Genomic DNA, 20,038 nt, shown 5'->3' with positions numbered 1-20,038 from the left:
GGGTGCCCGTCTTTTTTCTTTCTTTTTTATTTTCTTCTCCTTTGCTTTTTGCGTTCTTTAAATCATATCCTCTCTTTCACTCCTGTACGCGCGATAGCCGACATAAAAGCGTTTGTCGTCAGTGTTGGCTACGTTTCCTTTCATGTATTATTACTTCGATGAACTACTGTTTGGAAAGAGGTTTTTCCTGCACTCGCACATGACAACAGTTACAAACATGCGTCAAAACAACCGGCTGCATCACGACGGTTCTTCTTGTTCAACCTTATCATGTTCTTCTTTTTCAACGATTTCTCTTCCTCGCCTTTTTTTTGTCGTTGTTGCTCCTCTCTCACCCTTTGTTGTACCCGCTCTCTGTCATTATACACGCAACAACGTTCGCTGCATTGTTGTAGATTGTTATAATTATTCACCACTTTACGGTCTTCTGTAAGTCCACAAGGCACTTTTCTATTTTCAACCGTTATCCACTTCACTTTCTAACGTAAGCACTAAAAATGTTCTCCCGTTCCTTCATTCGCCGCTGGGTCAACAAGAACACGAAGTTGATTGTCCAGGGTATGACCGGAAAGGCCGGCACCTTCCACACGAAGGAGGCGATGGCGTACGGCACCAAGGTAGTGGGTGGCGTGAGCCCGAAGAAGGCCGGCACGACGGCGCTCGGTGTGCCGGTGTTCGCGACCGCCTCGGAGGCGGTGAAGGCGACGGGTGCGAACGCCTCCGTGCTCTACGTGCCCGCGCCGTTCTGCGCCGCGTCGATCGAGGAGGCGCTGGAGGCGGAGCTGCCGCTGATCGTGGTGATCACGGAGGGCATCCCGCAGTGGGACATGCTGCGCGTGAAGTCGATGCTGCTGTCGCAGACGAAGACGCGTCTGATCGGCCCCAACTGCCCCGGCATCATCCGGCCAGGCGAGTGCAAGATCGGCATCATGCCCGGCCACATCCACAAGAAGGGCAAGATCGGTATTGTGTCGCGCAGCGGCACGCTGACCTACGAGGCGGTAGCTCAGACGACGGCCGTGGGGCTTGGCCAGACGCTGTGCGTCGGCATCGGCGGCGACCCGTTCAACGGCACCAACATGGTGGACTGCCTGAAGCTGTTCCTGAACGACCCCGAGACGGAGGGCATCATCCTGATTGGTGAGATCGGCGGCACGGCGGAGGAGGAGGCGGCGGACTTCATCCACAACAGCCCGATCAAGAAGCCGATTGTGTCGTTCATCAGCGGGTCGACGGCGCCTCCGGGCCGCCGCATGGGTCACGCCGGCGCGGTGGTGTCCGGCGGCATGGGCACTGCGCAGGGCAAGAAGGACGCGCTGCGGGAGGCCGGCGTGACCATCTCTGACTCGCCGGCGCAGCTTGGCGAGCACATGGCTGCCATCCTCGCGAAGAAGTAGGGAAGCTGCCGTCGCAGCTAACGCTTTGCGGTCGTGGTAAAAGAAGGTGCCCAGAAGCACTCCACGAAAGTCATTTCGGTGCGTTGTTTATGTTTCTTTTTTTTTTGGTTTGTTTCTTTCACTCTGTAAAGGCCTCGTTAGTTGTAGGAGTGAATATTTCCGAAGCGCAGAGAGAGAGAGGGAGCTGCCCACGAGGTCGCTCAAGGCAAAGAAGGTGCGGTGTGCAACAGTGTCAAAAATGCGCTTTTTCGTGGTCCTCGTTGGAGGCACAGCAGTGCTGCTCTCTTTCCTTTTATTATCATTGCTTTTCATCTTGCTTCGCTTTGTCGCGAAAGGACGCGGATGCCACGGAGAAAGACAGGAAGAAAAAGGCCAATAACCCCCCCCTCCTTTTTTTTACTGTTCACGAGCGCAGATATGTGAATGACTCTATCAATATTAGCTCCTTTACAGACTCACTCATGCACGGAGACGATGACACACCGAAAAGAAGGACGCAGAGGAGTATGCAATACGCTGAGCTCGCTTTTCTTTTTCCTTTTGATAAAAATATCTCTTTACGTATTCGGCCAAAAGACAACGATGTTAACTCTGATGTGTCGGCTGCAGATGCCCTTTTTTTTTTTTACAAAAAAGTGACGAGTGCACGGTTTCATCCCGACTCTGTTTCCAGGCGAGCGGCTCCCACGGTTTTCTGCGTCACATTGCGACACCTCGCGTCGCCGCAGAGAGAAGAAGAGAAGAACATAGGAAAGTAGTGGTTGTGACGCGTGCTAGGACGCCCTGATGAATGTGTGTGCAATACGCTGGTTTGTTTTCAAAAGATAGTGTTTGACTGGAACAGTATTGACCTTCCTTTTTGCTTGTCAGGAAGCTTTCTTTGGTGTTTTTTTCTTTTCCTCCGTTTTCGTCTGATGATGCGTATCTTACTGTTGCTGCGTACTCAGCTGTCGAGACGTCAATGAAACTTCTGAAAAGACTTATTCCACGTCAACTTAAGCGGTTAGCGCGTCCTATAAGGGAGGTAGGTATTCAAAGGGACACTAATCGTACTACTAATTAACAAAAAGGGAAAAACGTGAAAGACAAAGAAATAGTAATCGTAAGAACACTCTTATTGCCCTGTGCCTGGAGGGCGACATCGCGAATAGAAGCTCTACGTCAGTGCTCTACTGCTCGCTTCGTCATGCGTCAACCTTTTGTTCTCTCTCTCTCTCTCGCTTTTCTGGACTCTGCCCTAATTGCACATCATGCGGCTTCATCTGGCAAAGGATCGGGGTTGCGCGAGCCGAAAACAAAGAAGTAAAAGTGGACATCTCATCGGACGAACGATTATGCGTGCCGAAAGCACCACAGACAAAAAGGTTTCGATCGTGTACGAGTTAGTTTACTCACTGACGTTCGACGTCCGTCCGCCCTACTCAGCTTTCACCTTTCTCGCTCCTCGCTTTCTGATTTGGGTCTTTTCAACTACATGATTACTCTATATTCTTATTTATTATGGCAGATCTCTAATGTGGATGACCGCGCAGACAGCGATTTACCACGTTCTCTAACCCTTTCCATTCCCTCCCGCTCCCATCAGCACTCCAACGTGTTTTTTCCCTGCCATTTTGTGCGTGACTCGTCCTTTCTAACGTAAGCACTAAAAATGTTCTCCCGTTCCTTCATTCGCCGCTGGGTCAACAAGAACACGAAGTTGATTGTCCAGGGTATGACCGGAAAGGCCGGCACCTTCCACACGAAGGAGGCGATGGCGTACGGCACCAAGGTAGTGGGTGGCGTGAGCCCGAAGAAGGCCGGCACGACGGCGCTCGGTGTGCCGGTGTTCGCGACCGCCTCGGAGGCGGTGAAGGCGACGGGTGCGAACGCCTCCGTGCTCTACGTGCCCGCGCCGTTCTGCGCCGCGTCGATCGAGGAGGCGCTGGAGGCGGAGCTGCCGCTGATCGTGGTGATCACGGAGGGCATCCCGCAGTGGGACATGCTGCGCGTGAAGTCGATGCTGCTGTCGCAGACGAAGACGCGTCTGATCGGCCCCAACTGCCCCGGCATCATCCGGCCAGGCGAGTGCAAGATCGGCATCATGCCCGGCCACATCCACAAGAAGGGCAAGATCGGTATTGTGTCGCGCAGCGGCACGCTGACCTACGAGGCGGTAGCTCAGACGACGGCCGTGGGGCTTGGCCAGACGCTGTGCGTCGGCATCGGCGGCGACCCGTTCAACGGCACCAACATGGTGGACTGCCTGAAGCTGTTCCTGAACGACCCCGAGACGGAGGGCATCATCCTGATTGGTGAGATCGGCGGCACGGCGGAGGAGGAGGCGGCGGACTTCATCCACAACAGCCCGATCAAGAAGCCGATTGTGTCGTTCATCAGCGGGTCGACGGCGCCTCCGGGCCGCCGCATGGGTCACGCCGGCGCGGTGGTGTCCGGCGGCATGGGCACTGCGCAGGGCAAGAAGGACGCGCTGCGGGAGGCCGGCGTGACCATCTCTGACTCGCCGGCGCAGCTTGGCGAGCACATGGCTGCCATCCTCGCGAAGAAGTAGGGAAGTTGCGTATTTAAGTGCCGCTGAGCGTGCGCCAGCTGTGGATATAAAAGCGAGTGGATGGGCCGGCGCCTGTCTTTGGCTTGGGTGTTGAGGGAGTGTTGTGGGTTATGTGGATGCCCTCGCATTGGTTTCCATGCACCGGTACGGAACTGCAAGAGCTGACAACCTCCGTGCCCTTGCCGCTCGTCTTCCTCATTAAGCAATGGCAACAAGATGAACGAAATCGAGTTTTGTAGCACGTCGTCTTTTGGGTGTTGCCGTTGGTGTTGTTTGTCACGAACGCGTCCGAAACGAGGCCGCGTGGTTCGTCTCCGCCTTTTTTTCGGGACGACTGTTCCACGCCACTACGGGCACGCGTGTTCGTTTCGTACCTCTCTACTGTTTATATATATTAATTTTTCTCTCTTTGCTTTCGTTGTGGCTTCTCACGCTTGTTGCGGTGAGTTGCTGGACCCCGTTGGCGGTGATGTGGTACGCGGGACGCAACGGGTAATGAGGAGGGGGGGGGGGAGAAAGTGTCCGAATTCAATGGCGAGAGTGCAAAAGACCTGGAATGAAACGGGACTGGAGAAAAGGACACCGTTGACGTGTGCCAGCGGAATGATACACCAGCTGTGCGTGGTATTAGTATCTTCCATTTTGGGGGTGCATTGTAGTGTATTCCTTTTCCTAGGAGGGCGCCTTTCGTCATCGAGGTACGACACAAATTAGCGGTGGCCTCCTTGCCCTTCCCTCCCCTCTCCTGAAGCGTCAGTAGTCTACAGCTCGCAGAGACACCAGCCGCATATGCTGATGAATTCTGTGACGAGCGTCGCGCTACGAAGTCGTCCCAGGAGTTTAGGAGAAATGCGAAATGGAAGCATTTTCTGCGATGGAGTCTCTTCTGCCATACCGCCTTGAGCTTCATATTGACCTTTATATATATATATATAATGCTTCTTTTTTCTTTCTTCCACTTTAAAGCAAGTGAGAAAAAGGTTTTGTGTCTGAAATAAATGAAAAAAAACCCGATGCAGCCGATCAGGTATCCGTATGTGTGTGCTGCGTTCTGCCTCAGCATACCTGAACGGGAGAGAAGCGTTCACTTGAATGCGGGCTCGGCTGTTTCCCTTTCTTTTCGCTTCTCAGTTCTCATGCAATGCGTAAATTACTTTCAACTGTTTTCATTGCTGTTACTATTTATTTCCTGTTACGAAGTACTGCGCTCAACAGACGCTTTGTTGTTCTTGTTGTCAGTGGAACACCTCGCAGGCTTGCACTTGTGAAGGGTGTGTGCATCCAACAACATCAACTCACTCGACCGATAAAAGGAGAAAGTCGCGGTTGGTTGTAGCTTCGCTGAACGTGCTTTACTAGTCGAACGGTTTTTTGTTTGTTTTCCTGAGTAGCTTTTATACTGCTGCAGAATACGCTGATAATGACTCACGGATGAGACGACACTCGATGCTACGTACTGTGACAGTGGTGGCTGTGAACGAAGGAGTACTCGCCTGCGTGCTTTCTCGCGTTGCGTTGGAGGGACGAAATAAGTCTCCGATGGCCCAAGTGTATACCTCTTACTGCGCTTCTTTCTTTTTATTTTTATTTTTTCCTCTGGGCTGCCGTCTATGGTGTACGGGGCTTTTTTTTCTTGATGCCTTTCTGTTAACCGCGTTCTGTTCAGTTTCTCCTTCCCCTGCGTCTTCGTTTTTCTTCTCTTCTGGTTCCTACCGTGTGCTGCTGCAACGCATTGCTCATGACTCCTTAACAAACAACCCCCACAAAAAAAAAACCTTTCATCCTACTCGAACGTGGGCACTCGCTGCTTGGGTGCGAAAGGAGCTACATAGCCGATCGATTTGCGTCCACTTTGCAAGCAAACAAACACAAAGAACTACGACTCTCCCTTTCGCCTTTTATACAAAATCTGAATACGCCCATTACAATAAAGGAGCAAAATGGACGACTACTACGACGATGCGGAGTACGACGACGACGAGTACGATGACGCCGCGGATGACTGGGAGGCTGAGGCGGCCGAGGAGGAGCAGAAGGTGAAGGAGGAGGAGGTAGCGCGCAAGGTGCGGGCGGAGAAGAAGCTGGCCACACGGGCTCCGGTGAAGGAGGAGGTGGAGGCCGAGGAAGCCGTGCCAGAGAATGTGGAGCACGCCATCACGGACATGCGTCAGGTAGCCAACGACATCGGCTCCGGTAGCGCCCTCCTGGGCGGCGACTCGGAGGAGCTCCTCGGCAACGCATCCATCGCGACGGACGAAGACGTGGACCGCGTGGGGGCGATGATCGCGCAGCGCCTTGTCTCGTTCGCCGATACCGCAAACTACGACAAGTTGATAGCAGACGTCTTCGAGCGTCTGACGAAGCAGATGTCGAGCCCGGCGCTGCTGACGGAGGAGTCGGATAGGGTGCACCGCCTGCGTGAGGAGCTCAGGCGTGCCGCGAAAGCGAAGCCGAAGGTGGTGGAGAAGGTCTCAGTTCAGCAGGCCGGCCTCGACTTGGATAATTTCGACGACAAGGGCGGCGCGCACGTCGCGGAGGAAAACGAGGACGAGACGGGCTGGTAATGCGGCGTGTGATGATGCCGTTGTGGTTGTTGGTGCTCGCCCGACATTGGTCTCCGTCACTCCCTTTCCTTCGGCGTTGCGAGCTGCTGCGGCTGCGATTGGGCAGATATCCCGCCTGCGTCTTCTTGTAAAAAAAAAAACATATATCTCTGGTGGCGTTTTGAAAAGTACTCCTTTACTCTCGAGTTTTATTCCTCTCCTGCGAGGACCGGAACTTACCAAAGAGGCGGGCTGCTGCGTGGAAAAGCGTGCTGGACGTGTGGCTCTCCACGTGCGAATGCGTGCGGGCCGGTGCGGGGAGGATACTTGGCAAGTCCTTGTGTGCTTTGATGATAACGTAGTGCGTGATGGCGAGTGCCTTTTTTTCTAACTCTTTTCTTTGGCCTGCCATGCACGATGCACTGGCATGGCTGGATGGTAACGTACTCAACACTATAAGTATAATTCTTCGAATTTGACGCACAACTCGCCCTGCATGAGGGTGTGGGTGTCACGGAGCCCGAATGATGGGATACGGGCACATCATTGAATTGTTTGTCTGCGCGCGCTGGATGCGCTATGAACTCAGCACACGTTTACAAGCTCAGCGGCGGGCGGTTCACTTCCTTTAACATACTTGTAGGTGTATGTGATTCTCTTATGTCTCCCTCTACAAGCTTGCTAGCACAAAGCCTCTCTTTTCAAGGCAAGTGATTTCATGGTAGATGATTCCACTACGAGCTTTGCATTGCTATGAAATGCCGTAGATCACATCGTTAGTGTTCTTGTGAGGCATCGATGGGACTTCCGCTTTCTCCTCTGCTCGTATCAATCATCCTCATGGTCGCGATCTTCAACATTTTCTCAAATTTTTTTTCCTCCTTTCTACGCAGTTGCCCCAACGGCTCGCACCGTTAGCGGTCCAGCAACAATCTCTTTCATTTTCGCTCACACCAACATACACACTCCATAGACTGGATTCTCGACTTTCGCATCTCTCACTACTGCGCTCTGTGAGCTGCATACAGGCACCTGCACGTGTTTCCGCAGGTCTCGACAACAACGGCCCCCCTCCCTCAGCGGAAAGCCTTGCAAGAAATTTCTTGCTACGGGTAGAAACCCCCCCCGACCCCACCACCACCACACACACACGCCTTCCACCACCCCAATGGACCCGCTCAGCTTCCACACCTCCCTTGAGGCCATCAAAACGTTATGTGCCAGCGAGGGACCGGCCCACAACATCTTTATCCCCAAGTTCGAGGCACGCACGCAAGCGGAACAGCTGCGCGACACGGTTCTCAACGTCTACCGCGATGAGGCCTCAACCTTGGCCCTCCAGCAGCTGTGCCGGTGCCTCGTGTTCATCGGCACCACCATGATGGAGGTGGAGGAGGAGGAGGACGGATACGCGCAGGTGCGACGCGCCTATCGCGTGCTGCGGTGGTGTGCAACAGCCGAACTGCCCTCCACAGACGCTGTGCGAGAGGCCGACGCGGTGCTGCAGGACGATATACTGAGCTGCCCGGCCTTTGTGACGGAGGCGTCCGGCTACGCCGCCTGTGCGGAGTTCACGGCGGTGCACAACGCGATGGGGCTCTACCTCTCCAATGTGGATCTGAACCAGGCGAAGACTGTGCTGGACCGCGCAGAGACGCTTTACCTGGACTGGAACAAGTGGTGGTCGACGCAGCCGTCGCACTGCGACATCACCGAAATTCCTCTTGACGCGGACGGCACGTTACGTGTAAAGGATATTCCCGCTGAGAAGGTGCAGCCCGTCCTCCTACGCTACTACATGGACGCCCACTACACCACGACACTGTTCTTCATTGCCCAGCTGCACACGGCCCAGCACAACACCACTGCGGCCTCGCAGTACTGCCATCGCACCATGTATTATCAACTGCTGAATCGACAGGAGTTTAATGCCAAGTCGTGGGCGAGCAACGCACTGCAGCTCAGCGGCTTCTACAGCAGCCACTTTGCCTACGAGAAAGCTTACCACTGCCTCCTGGCTGGGCAGACGGTGATGCCGGCCAGCGAGGAGCCGGAAGAGGCGAAGGGGCTTGTTGCCTGGGCTTTTGGGCGGTTCTACCTCCACCGGCTGCACCACTACGCGGGGCTTCGCACCGGCGATGAGCCGAAGGACGACGACGTGGCCAACCTGGAAGAGGCGTGGCTGACCTTCCCCGGCATCCCCCCGCTGCAGCCGCTGTCGCCTGTCACAACTTTCGAGGAGGCGCGGGAGTGCTTTAAGGAGGGCATTAAGTGGCTGCAGGAGGCCCAGGCCTGCCGCCCGTTTGAGACGAGCTGCACGGAGCACATCGACATCGCGCGGGATATGGTCCAGCTGTACGCTGCGCTGCAGGTCTTCGAGCCGAGTCGGGCGCGACGCATCGCGATGATGCAGCGCCAGACGCATCTTCTTGAGGCTTTTCCAGATCAGCTGAATTTCAACGCCTACCCCGTTGTCGTGCGACAGCTGCTGTATGACCTCGGCGGCCTCTACGAGGACCAGATGCGTCTCCGCGTGCAGCAGCGTAAGCAGCCGCTCCCAGAGGATAAGCCCCTGAAGGACAAGGCATTTAACGAACTGGTGGCCAAGACGCTCGACTACTACGACTGCTTCTGCGAGACGTGGCGACACCCGACGACGCGTCAGATGCCCGAGGTGCTGGAGGAAGAGTCTCGTCTGCCCTTCTTCCGGGCACTGATGCGACTGGCGCAGGTGCAGCTCAGCTACGCCCACAGCACACCGAAAGCGGAGTACGACGGGATCGGAGTGGCCTGCAAGGCCTACACGCGTGTCCTGGAGTTCCACGAAAAGAATCCACTTCCTCCAGACGTCAGCGCACAGGTGTCGAAGGAAGTGGAACTTGCAAAAGAAATGCTGAAGCTGCTGCCTGTGAAGCAGCGCGACTTGTGGGTGGCGTTTCAGCGTAGCCAGACGTAGGGCAGATGGAGCGCCAGCACAGCCACTGCTGTGAGAGAGTGTAAGAAGAGGAGAATAACGTGTACTTACGCCGCCACAGAGCTGTAAGGTTTAAAAGGTGCATTGATTTCTCCCTCCTGCTTTGCAAAGCAGCTTCTGCGAAACTGGACGTTGGCGTACCCTTCAACCGGACTGTTCACTAACCGTCCAACTTGGTCACGGTGTGTGCTCATTGGCAAGCAAGTTTGTTACCGGATGAACGGTGGTGCTGCAGTGGGTCGAGGTTTTTCAGCATTCTCTCTGCCCTGCTTCCTCTCTTTCTCTCTCTATATATATAGAGAGAGAGAGGGAAAGGGTTGGCCTTTTTGTTTACACCCTTCTGCTTTGTTACTCCCCTCTCCCCCTCTTTCCTCCCTGTTCGTTATCTCCGCGGTATTTAGCAGGTTTCAGAGACGCTGGCTCACGCAAAGCCTCTAGCACAAACACAGCCTCCCCTGGCACACATACATCCATATATACATCTAGGAAGTGGTGAGCATTCTCGCGTAGTCCGCTGTGAAGTCACGCGGCAGTGTCCGGTACATCACGCAGCTGAGAGGTGTGTAGTCCGATTGATTCAAGCTCGTCCCTTTTTTTTTTTTAGTCGACTGTCCTTTTCGGTTCTCGGTTCTCATTCTCTAAATACCCAACATACATCGGGTCTTTCGTCTTGCCTTGTACGCACGGCTCTGTCGTACGCACGTACTCCGTCTAATGTCCGTTCTCCATTTGCCAAATTCTTTTCCGCTGTTGCTGTTTGCTGACTTCCGTCTCTGTCAAAGCTGCTGAGCCGGTTGGAGCGCATCCACACTCGCGCTCCCTTCTTCGCGCACCTTGTTAGTGCGACGGGCTCTTCCACGTACCACAGCAATGCTGACACCTTCGACCTCGCCACCGCTGCTCCCGCTGCAGGAGGATGAAGTCGCGTACACCCGAACTCCTTACCAGGAAGCCGAGCTGCGTGCGGCGAGCACCATGAAGGAAATACGCGAGTACATCACACTTGTGGACAAGCTCACGCCGGGCGACTCTCCCGCCAGGCGGTTAGAGCTCAACAACAACATCCGCAAGTTGGAGACGGAGCTGCGCTCGATCATGCTTGAGGCGCGACGGCTGGCCGTGATGGAGCGTCGTGTGGAGTCCTACGGCAAGTTGCAGCAGCAGTGCACGACCACGCAGCAGCTGATACGTGCGCACTACGGTGCCCTGGTGGGGCTGCAGAGCGGTGCAACTCCATTCTCGCTCCTGGACGACGACGCGGAGCCGACCGCCGACGACGGTGGTGGCCGCGAGAGCAGCGGCGCCGGCGGTACCCACTACGACATCGCACAAGACCAGGAGTTTCAAGACTTCTTCATCGAGACGCGGCAGAATGACGCGCAGATCGACGCCGCCCTGGATCGAATTGAGTTTGGCGTGCAGCGGGTGAACGACAACGCGCAGGGGATCCACAACGAGCTGCACGAGCAGCGTAGCGTGCTCAAGGAAACTGACAAGCAGGTAGGCAGGAACGAAGCGCAAATCAGCGGCATGAATAGGCGGTTGCTGAAGACGATCAAGAAACTTGGCAAGTCGCGTCTCATCACGTACGTGGTGCTGTGTGTGATTCTGATTGTCCTGATTATTGTGATCATCTTTCTTGGCAAATCCATTTAAAGGTGCTCGCACGCAAGTCAGGAGGAGAGCATCCGTTCGACGGGCCACTACAAGCGTGAAGTGCTTCCTATTGCTCACCTTGGCATGAACACATGTGCAATGAAAGAACTCACTCTCTTTCTCTGAACTCGACTTTAAAAGAATGAATGACGTTAAACAACAATGACACTCTGTACATTACCTTGAACCCCCCTATATGAAAAATATATAGAGAGATTCAACTGCTGATAATAATAATAATAATAATGATAGCCTGCTCATGTCCGCGTCCTTCATCGCACTTGTTCAGCGGTGCCTGTGTCTTGTGAACACTGATCGAAGCTCTCCGCCGTCGGTGGGAAGCAACCGAGATGCATCACAACTGACGCTCAGAGCCTTTTCTCTCTACCAAGCGATGACTTTCTTTGAAGAGAGCTACCCTTTTCGGGGGAAGGGGAACTGTTTTGCTGTCTCGCAGCCTTCATGATCGCTTTGCTTTACGGAAGCCGTCATCTCCCCTCTTCATTTCATTTCTTTTGCTTTTGTGGTTGGTGTTCTTGACACAACTGCGGCCTACTTGCCGCTAGCACACACACACACACACACTGGAAATGTCAGAGGAAGACTTCACCAGCGCTTCCGCTCTCTTCTCCTCCAGGAAGTACCATGAGGCGATCAGCGCCTACGCGGCGATAGAGGCAGCGCCCAGCACCTCTCTCAACGACAAGGCCCGTGCGCTGAGCAACATCAGTGCGTGCTACGCCGCCTTGGAGGACTACGCCAACTCGCTTGCCATGGCCCGTGAAGTCATCGCGTTGCAGCCGGACAACGCAAAGGCACTCGGACGTGCCGGGACTGCACAGGAAGGGCTAAAGCACTACGATGAGGCGGCGCAGTTCTTCAGACGAGCCGCAGCACTAGACTCGACGAACCGCAACTACGCCGCTGGGGTCCAGCGATGCGAGGCGCTCGTGCAGGCACGTCGTGGCGTGGCCACCGCCGAGTCGAAGGACGCCTATTACTACAAGAAGAGCTTAGAAAAGGGTGCCGAGGCGATGAAGGCGTCCAACTTTACGGAGGCCATTCGCCACTTCGGCAAGGCGCTGGATTTGCTTCCAGCCACGGCGACCGCACGCGAGAAGGCGGCACTGCTCAGCAACCGCAGCGCTGCATACTACCGCGCCGTGCGGATGGAGGAGAGCGCTGACGACGCGCTGGCGGCCACACAGGCGGACGACACCTACGCCCGCGCCTTCTTCCGACTCGCGGCAGCCAAGGCGAAGTTGAAGAAGATCGTCGAGGCTTACGATGCCCTCACCACGTGTGTGCACCTGGACCCTGGCCACAGCGAGGCACAGCAGCTGCTGGCCGAGGTGACGCCCGCCGCTCTGGAGGCTCGCAAGACGGCGGAGGAGCTGGCGCGTGACCACGCCCACCGCGTGGCGGATATTGCGGAGAAGATGTGCGAGGAGCAGGCGGTGAAGGCGGCGGCCACGGTGCCCCGAGCGGCGGTGGCGCGAGGCTCGAGTTACGCCTACTGCAACTTCTGCAACGAGACGGGACACACGCGGGCGGAGTGCCCGCTGCGGCGCCGAAAAAGATCGCGGCCGATATGACGGGCAGCGCTGCCGTGCTGGGACGCGGTGATGGAGCTCTTATCTTTTCTTTGCCCCCCCCCCTCCTCTCTCTCTCTTTTAGGAGGTGTGGGATGGGTGCGCTGCTGTTGAACGAATGAGATACGTGCATGTGATGCCTGAATGACGGAACTCAACACAGAGTCATCGTCGATGTTTTGCGCGAGAGGGTGGCCGGGCAGGGTCACGTGTGTTTTAAGGCCCCTCTTCTCCTCCCTCCTCCAACGAAAAAGTCCGGCGAATTCCACCTCGCAGTCTATTGCCGGTCGTTTCAACGGCCACCTCTACGTTCCTACCTCTTTGAACCCACGACCGCATCTGCCTGTTTTCCTTGCTTCCTGTATCTAATATTCCCACTCACGCAGCGCAAACGAACTCGCGTGCATAAAATGTCCTCGGCCGCCTCTGGTGAGGCGAAGGACCGAGCGGACGCATCGACGCCAGAGTGCACGTCTGCGCCTCCGCCGACCGAGACGGCCTCCGCCACCGCCGTATCACGCAACGGCGGCATCACGCAGGGCATTCTCGAGCGGCTGAAGCCGTTTCTCTCGGAGCAGCACATCGAGGTGGAAGCCCGGCTCTGCCACTTCAGCGCTCCCCAGCTGCCCTCACCAAGTACGGGGTCTGACACCGCCGCCCCAGCCCTTCACATCTTGAGCGGTTCCAACGGACGTATCGAGGTGGGCGTGAGTGCAGATGATTTTGAGCGCATGCGGACTTTTGTAGAAGCCGCAAAGAAACTGCCCACGCAGCACACCAAGACGGAGGACGTCATCACGCGCTCGGGGCGCTACACCTACGCGATGGCGGAGGACGGGTCGGAGAGGTTTGTGGGCTGCATTAGCAAGAAGCGGTTGTGCAACGTGGAGGTGCACGTCCCGGGCTGCCCCTACGATATTCGGCTGTCCGTCAGCACGGAGGTCCCGCGGGAGAGGCGGGAGGCGCCGGCAGTGAAGCCGAAGGGGTTTGTGCGGCAGAAGAGTCGGTGGACGGCGACGGAGGGCACGTACGAGTACGCGTTTACCCGCGTGGGTGGTCCTGCCGACAAGAAGGCCACCTTTGAGGTCGAGATCGAAGGCGTCCATGCGAATGCGCAGGAGGGCGTGACGGTGGCGTGGCTGGAGGAGCTGATGGACCGGCTTTTGGCGATGGCGCGACTGGCGGGCAATACCGGCTTGCCGAGAAACACCGCGCGCACCCCAGGAGAGAAGCGGCAGCGGTAGCTGTCACCTAATTATTCTCCAACGAGACCAAAAAGAAAAGGATAATAATAATAATAATATACAAAGAGAAACGCTATCGCAGTGCTCTTGGAGCGGGAATGAAAGGGTGTCTTCTCGGCACCCTGGTTTTCTGGCTGGCAGCGCGAAGCACGCGTTGGGTGTTGTTGCTTCCCACATCACTCGTTCATGTTGAGCAAGCGTTACACCCCAATTGCAGGGTTGTCTTCAGCGATCCTTGGCTTCGACGCTTCACCCTCCTCGAACCACTTGGTGTGTGTAGGAAAGTGGAGGTCATCTCCCCGCCTTCGCAGCGTGCGCTGGTGCAATGCTGCTCTCGTCGCCGTGTTCCTTGACCACTTCCGCGTTCACCTCCACTACGCTGTCAATATACAACGCCTTTCCCATCGCGCTCTTCTCTCGCACATCCCTTAACGGCTGTATTCGATTGTTATTACCGTTGTTGTTGTTGATATTTCCTCGATTTCTCGCCTTCGCAGCTCTTTATCGAGGAGAGAAGTTCGGCGAATATTTCTTTTCAGCTTCACACACACACTCAGCACACAGAATCTCGACACGATGATGCGCAAGACGTCGGTGTGCGCCATTGCGGTGACCCGCAAGGTGCTCGTAGGCAACGGCCCGACGTTCCAGTCTGGTGGAGACAACAACAACACGTCTGATATCCAGAACGCGTACCCCATCAACGAGCGTGGCATCCGCTCCTCCTCGCCCTTCCCGGAGCCGAACACGGCGATCTACGACACGTACATGCCGTGGACCTACTTCCAGCCCATCGACGTGAACATTGAAAAGATGCCGGCCCCGGAGGCGAAGTACTACCAGCACCACACAAAGAAGCCGTGGGATGTGTCGACGACGGACCTGATGGAGATTCAGTCCCGCAAGAAGTACCTGCAGGGTGTCGGCTACCTCATCCTCGTGGTGTACCTCTACACCCTCCTGCCGAAGGAGAAGTCCTTCTCGGGGAAGGTCGGCTCCGACGGTTTCTGGATTCTGCTCCCCAAGAACCAGCCGGAGAAGTTTTAAGCTTCGCTGTTGCGTATCGGGGAAGGAAAAATAATAAGCAGAAGAGAGCGCGGGTGTGTTGGCGGCCAACCGCAGTGCGGTCGCCGTTAGGGAGCAGATGAAATGCGGAGTGGGGAAAAGGCGCCTACTTTTTTTTTTCCCCTTTTCTACAACAGGCAGAAACACCTCGAGTATGTCACCGTTAGAAGCAAGCGGTTGTGTGTCGGGGCGGGCGGGCAGACGGAAGTGAATGTGACTGCTGTGCACGCGAACTCGCCGCGCCCTTGACGTTATCCTCTTCTTCTTGCTTTTACCTTTTGCGCGTTTTCTTTTACCCCTCTTCTCCGTTCGTCTGCGTTTGACTTTTAGTTAGTAGGAAAATAAATGTTACATCTCCAAAACAATGTATAGAAAGAGGCTATAATAATGTGAGGCGCAGACCCAAAGGCTGGCAACGGTGTGGTGGGGAACTCCCTTTCTGATGAATTTCACACACAGCATGTGTTCGCTTTATTAGTGCCCGTGAGAGAAGTGGTGCTGACGCTTTCTGCAGCAGCTGGAGAAGGAAGACCCCCTAGCCTTCACCCCTGTGGGGTTGCCCATTCGCGGAGCGTGGCGTCGCGTGGATTGCGTCTCGTCGTTTCGCCGCCTTCGTACGCTTCTTGCTTGCATTTGCACGGATGATCCCACACGGGGTGAAATCGTGTGCTCGAGCACCTTCTCCTCGTCCAACGTTCTTGAGGGCTTTCTCTCTTTTGGCTCTTTCATCGCGACCTTCCTTTTCGGCGTTAACGCTCATCTGTCATCTCAATATATATATATATATATATATATATATATACATACATATACATATGTTTCGTGACCTGCGAAATCCTTCCAAACACCGATGTTCACGAACAGTCTTGAAGAGAAGATACTTTTCTGGCTTTTCACGCTTCAATATCCGCCACAAGGAACGGAGCTGGCCCGCACTCCGACGTTGTTGTGATGTTTTCTGTTAATAGACAACGCACATACACATACACATACATTCCTTTTACACCACCATAATCATCATGAGTCTGTTGACGACCGAGGAGGTGCGTCGGCTGAGTCAGAAGCCGGCGAACATCCGCAACTTCTGCATGGTGGCGCACGTGGACCACGGCAAGACCACCCTGAGCGACTACTTAGTGGCCAGCAATGGCATCCTCTCTCCCCAGCTCGCCGGCGAGGTGCGGCTGCTCGACTCTCGGCCAGATGAGCAGGAGCGCTGCATCACCATGAAGGCCAGCTCCATCGCCCTAAGCCACAGCTACGAGAGCAGCAACTACGTTTTGAATCTTGTCGACTCGCCGGGGCACATCGACTTCTCCTGCGAGGTGTCCACGGCGATGCGGCTGTGTGACGGGGCGGTGGTGATTGTGGATGTGGTGGACGGCGTCACGCAGCAGACCTCCTCCATCCTGCGCCACACCTATCGTGAAGGGCTGTCGATGTGCCTCGTGTTGAACAAGATCGACCTGCTCGTGACAACGCAGCAGTACTCGGCGGAGGAGGCGTACGTGCGGCTGCGCGGCATCATTGAGATCTGCAACGCGCTACTGGCCTCGTACGCGACGCAGATGAAGATCCAAGGGCAAGACCAGGACATGCAGCGCGAGGACCCCAGCGACGACGTGTGGTTTGACCCGTCGAAGGGCAACGTGCTCTTCTGCAGCTGCTGCGATGGCTGGGCCGTCGGCATTGACTTCTTCACGAAGCTGTACAAAGACAAGGTGCCCGTCGACAACCTCGCCGACGCGCTGTGGGGCGAGCACTACTTCGATCCCAAGACGAAGACCGTCGGCCCACACCCAAAGAAAGCCGGCCAGCTACCGCTCTGTGTGCAGTTGGTGCTGGAGCCCGTCTGGCAGCTCTACGACGCGTTCGTGGGCGACAACGCAAGCGAGGAACGCCAGAAGCAGCTGTCGGAGAAGCTGAGAATTCCAGAGAGCCGGTGGAACAACCCGCGGCGCGACCCGCGTGGCAAACTGAAGGCACTGCTCTCCACCTGGATGCCGCTCGCGAGCTGCGTGCTCGACACCATCTGCCGGAAGCTCGACTCCCCCGTCACATCGCAGCGCCGCCGCCTGCCCTCGCTCGTCCCGAGCTTCGAGACCGACACACCCGCTCCTTTGAGGAACGCCCTCATGGACTGCGACCCGTCGCCGGAAGCCCCTTGCGTCGTGTACGTGTGCAAGCTGATCGACACGCAGTACCTCGTCGGTCGTGTGGTGGGCGGGGTGGAGAACCAGGACGACGCTTTCATCGGCTTCGGCCGCGTCTACAGCGGACGGCTGCGGGCGGGTCGGCGCGTCTTCGTGCACAGCGACGGTGCAGTGGTGGAGGCGGCCGTGGGGCACGTGTTTCTCTTCCGCGGTGCGGGGATCGAGGAGACGCCGGAGGTGGGTGCGGGCTGCCTGTGCGGCATCGGTGGGCTGACGCCATACATCACCAAGTACGCCACCATCAGCAGCGAGCCGAACATGCCGCCTTTCAGGCCGTTGGTGCTGCAGAGCACCTCGATTGTGCGCCTCTCCGTCTTTCCGAAGGACCCAAAGAACCTGCAGGAGCTGGAGCAGGGCCTGCGCCTGCTGTACAAGGTGGACCCGCAGGTCGAAGTGAGTATGCTGCCGACAGGCGAGCATGTGATCGGCACCGCGGGCGAAGTGCACGCGGAGCGGTGTATCAAGGACCTCGTTGACACCTTCGCCCAGGTCGAGGTCGTCGCCTCCGAGCCCATTGTGTCGTTCCGTGAGACGATCGTCGGCCACGTCGGCGCGAAGCCGAAGCCGCACACCGCTGCGTTGATGGACGACGCCTTCACCATCACGCTGCAGGCCCGCCCTCTGCCGGGGGAGGTGATGGAGCTGCTGAAGGACGACGAGAAGAATAGCGGCAACAACGCCCAACTCGCCAAGCAGGCGCTGGCCGCCCTGGCGGAGCACAAGAAGTTTGCGGCGGACATGACGAACGGCGCCGTATCGCACGGGCCGGTGCGACTGGGCTTCTTTGGTGCGGTGCTGCTGGCGAACTTCGAGGGCAGCGCGGACGCGGCGCGGTGCTGGGCGATGCTGTGGGAGTGGAAGGAGTCCATCGTGGCCGGGTTCCAGGCCGCGTGTGAGAGCGGCCCGATGGCGCAGGAGCCCCTGCACGGGCTGGCCTTCGTCGTCACGGATTTGTCCGTCGACGCCGACGCTGGCATCTCGGGTGGGATGGTGCTGCCGTGTGTGCGGGATGCCTGTCGTGCCACGATGGAGTTGTACCCTCGTCGCCTCGTCGAGCCTGTATACGAGTGTACGGTCTACTCATCTGGCATGACGCAGGGCAAAATTTACGCCTCCCTCAGCCGGCGACGCTCGGACATTATCGAGGAGGTGCCGAACGAGGGCAGCGACCTCTTCTACATCCGCTGCTGGCTGCCCGCGGTGGAGGCCTTTGGCCTGCAGGATGAGTTGCGCGTGCAGACCCAAGGTGCGTCGACCGCGCAGCTGCAGATGAGTCACTGGGAGGTGATTGACGCAGACCCCTACTTTGTGCCCACGACGAAGGAGGAGCTGGAGGAGCACGGGGCGGAGATGGCCACCAAGAACATCGCCGGGCAGCTGCTCGAGCGCATCAAGCGCCGCAAGGGCCTCTACCGCGAGCGCGTGGTGGAGAGCGCGGAGAAGCAGAAATTCTCCCTGAAGGGGGCGTGAGGCTTTCATGCGTCGCTGTTTGCAGGACGCAGCGTCTCATTTGGGGTTGCGTCGCACCGAACTGTATTGTTTTCAACCCTTTTGGGGGGTTCCTTTTGTGTGTTTGAAAGACGGGGAGTGCGGGAGAGGAGGAGGGAGTGAAGTGCGTGCGGATACGGCGCTGCCGCTTTTCCTCTCCGCGTGCCTTGGCCGAGCTCCGTCAAGCCGCATCCCACAAACGCGGCGAGCAAAGAGGCTGCAGCGTCAGCGTAGAAGTTACATACGCGAGACCCGAGGAAGGAGGAAAGCAAAAGGAGGATTTAAAGGCACCCTTGTGCGTCTCTTCGTCTCTCGGGCTATCACCAGACACGGCACAGACCTCGTTCTCCTCGTGGCACTAATGACGTTTCGAGTAAGTAAGAAGAAGTACGCGTCGTAGTAAAGAGAGAAACGAAAAACGAATGAGAAGTCACGGCGGCATGAAGTCTGCTCTACATGTCCAACAAAACGGAGGGGATAGACGTCTCTCTCTCCTCCCCCCCCCCTCTCCTGTAAGCCCTGCTGCTTGAGCAAGAGTCGTGCTATTCCTCCTTCCAAACTGCGCTCCTTCGATGTAAGTCAATTATGGCTGCTCTGCCGTCCTCCGACGCGGTATAACTTGTATCGTTGCACCACCGTTGCACGCCCGATTGCGCGCACTTCCTTTATGTATCATGAATACCTTTTCTTGTTTTACTTCTCCTCCCTTTTTTTTTTTCATTGCCGACTAACGCAAGTGCACACACACACACACACACACACACACCTACAAGCGAACTTATGCAGCATCGGTGTAGCGGCGCCAGTTCTTCTCCGCTACTCGCCTTATGAGTCAATAAGAATAAGAATAAGAAATCTTTTCCAACTCATCAGTCTTTCTCATTTTCCTGGTTTTGTAGTCCACGCCGAGGAAAGCCCGACGTAGGCGGTTCACTTGATAGAGGGTGAGCGTGCGGCCGGATAGCATTACAGCGCGCCGTGTTGGTGGGCATTTTTTTTGTTTGTTTTTAAACGCGGTGCGCTGGTGGCTGCGGCGTCTTCCACTTTGTGCTACTATTATTATTATTGCTGTTTCTTCTCTGCCGCTCTCTGTCGCTGGAGTGCGCCCGTTGACACATCACACCTAACCTCTAGAGCTTCGTTAGTATTACTATTTCGGTTTTCATTTACTGGCATTGTGCAGTCAAATAAGTGCCTTCTCTTCTCTCTCTCTCTCTCTTCTCTTGACTAGTCGAGCAGCCTCCTTCTCCTCCGGTCAGTTCTCATCTCTTTCACAGCTCTACTTCTCACTTCGAGAAGCTTTCAGTATGCTTCC

At 56.2% G+C, this 20,038-nt stretch overlaps 9 protein-coding genes across 11 annotated transcripts; all 9 read left to right on the top strand.

Moving 5' to 3' along the window:
* Nucleotides 1-394: 394 nt before the first annotated feature.
* Nucleotides 395-1,397, top strand: ABB37_05498 (putative mitochondrial succinyl-CoA synthetase alpha subunit; the record flags this gene model as incomplete). Its single annotated transcript, XM_015803538.1, has 1 exon — nucleotides 395-1,397. The coding sequence occupies exon 1, from the start codon at nucleotides 498-500 to the stop codon at nucleotides 1,395-1,397; it is 900 nt and encodes a 299-aa protein (XP_015658180.1). The 5' UTR covers nucleotides 395-497.
* A 1,270-nt stretch (nucleotides 1,398-2,667) lies between these two features.
* Nucleotides 2,668-3,948, top strand: ABB37_05497 (putative mitochondrial succinyl-CoA synthetase alpha subunit; the record flags this gene model as incomplete). 2 transcript variants are annotated; one of them, XM_015803537.1, is made up of 1 exon in its annotated part: nucleotides 2,668-3,948. In XM_015803537.1, the coding sequence occupies exon 1, from the start codon at nucleotides 3,049-3,051 to the stop codon at nucleotides 3,946-3,948; it is 900 nt and encodes a 299-aa protein (XP_015658179.1). In that variant the 5' UTR covers nucleotides 2,668-3,048. The 2 variants fall into 2 exon arrangements, with proteins under 2 accessions (XP_015658179.1, XP_015658178.1); XM_015803536.1 differs by having other exon boundaries at nucleotides 2,904-3,948.
* A 1,820-nt stretch (nucleotides 3,949-5,768) lies between these two features.
* ABB37_05496 (hypothetical protein) lies at nucleotides 5,769-6,512 on the top strand (the record flags this gene model as incomplete). The annotated part of the gene is made up of 1 exon (XM_015803535.1): nucleotides 5,769-6,512. Exon 1 carries the CDS (start codon nucleotides 5,889-5,891, stop codon nucleotides 6,510-6,512), a length of 624 nt encoding a protein of 207 aa, XP_015658177.1. The 5' UTR covers nucleotides 5,769-5,888.
* Nucleotides 6,513-7,383: 871 nt separating this feature from the next.
* ABB37_05495 (hypothetical protein) lies at nucleotides 7,384-9,447 on the top strand (the record flags this gene model as incomplete). The annotated part of the gene is made up of 1 exon (XM_015803534.1): nucleotides 7,384-9,447. Exon 1 carries the CDS (start codon nucleotides 7,660-7,662, stop codon nucleotides 9,445-9,447), a length of 1,788 nt encoding a protein of 595 aa, XP_015658176.1. The 5' UTR covers nucleotides 7,384-7,659.
* Nucleotides 9,448-9,868: 421 nt separating this feature from the next.
* ABB37_05494 (putative transmembrane protein) lies at nucleotides 9,869-11,121 on the top strand (the record flags this gene model as incomplete). The annotated part of the gene is made up of 1 exon (XM_015803533.1): nucleotides 9,869-11,121. Exon 1 carries the CDS (start codon nucleotides 10,336-10,338, stop codon nucleotides 11,119-11,121), a length of 786 nt encoding a protein of 261 aa, XP_015658175.1. The 5' UTR covers nucleotides 9,869-10,335.
* A 565-nt stretch (nucleotides 11,122-11,686) lies between these two features.
* On the top strand, nucleotides 11,687-12,716 carry ABB37_05493 (hypothetical protein; the record flags this gene model as incomplete). Of its 2 annotated transcripts, none has more annotated exons than XM_015803532.1 (1): nucleotides 11,687-12,716. In XM_015803532.1, the coding sequence occupies exon 1, from the start codon at nucleotides 11,712-11,714 to the stop codon at nucleotides 12,714-12,716; it is 1,005 nt and encodes a 334-aa protein (XP_015658174.1). In that variant the 5' UTR covers nucleotides 11,687-11,711. The 2 variants fall into 2 exon arrangements, with proteins under 2 accessions (XP_015658174.1, XP_015658173.1); XM_015803531.1 differs by having other exon boundaries at nucleotides 11,689-12,716.
* A 382-nt stretch (nucleotides 12,717-13,098) lies between these two features.
* Nucleotides 13,099-13,957, top strand: ABB37_05492 (RNA triphosphatase putative (CET1); the record flags this gene model as incomplete). The annotated part of the gene is made up of 1 exon (XM_015803530.1): nucleotides 13,099-13,957. The coding sequence occupies exon 1, from the start codon at nucleotides 13,124-13,126 to the stop codon at nucleotides 13,955-13,957; it is 834 nt and encodes a 277-aa protein (XP_015658172.1). The 5' UTR covers nucleotides 13,099-13,123.
* Nucleotides 13,958-14,453: 496 nt separating this feature from the next.
* On the top strand, nucleotides 14,454-15,004 carry ABB37_05491 (putative mitochondrial hypothetical protein; the record flags this gene model as incomplete). The annotated part of the gene is made up of 1 exon (XM_015803529.1): nucleotides 14,454-15,004. Exon 1 carries the CDS (start codon nucleotides 14,534-14,536, stop codon nucleotides 15,002-15,004), a length of 471 nt encoding a protein of 156 aa, XP_015658171.1. The 5' UTR covers nucleotides 14,454-14,533.
* An 881-nt stretch (nucleotides 15,005-15,885) lies between these two features.
* ABB37_05490 (elongation factor 2-like protein) lies at nucleotides 15,886-18,705 on the top strand (the record flags this gene model as incomplete). The annotated part of the gene is made up of 1 exon (XM_015803528.1): nucleotides 15,886-18,705. Exon 1 carries the CDS (start codon nucleotides 16,042-16,044, stop codon nucleotides 18,703-18,705), a length of 2,664 nt encoding a protein of 887 aa, XP_015658170.1. The 5' UTR covers nucleotides 15,886-16,041.
* Nucleotides 18,706-20,038: the final 1,333 nt, after the last annotated feature.

This window comes from Leptomonas pyrrhocoris (assembly GCF_001293395.1).
Source record: "Leptomonas pyrrhocoris isolate H10 chromosome Unknown, whole genome shotgun sequence".
Lineage (NCBI taxonomy): Eukaryota > Euglenozoa > Kinetoplastea > Trypanosomatida > Trypanosomatidae > Leptomonas > Leptomonas pyrrhocoris.
This window is presented reverse-complemented; position numbering and strand designations above follow the sequence as displayed.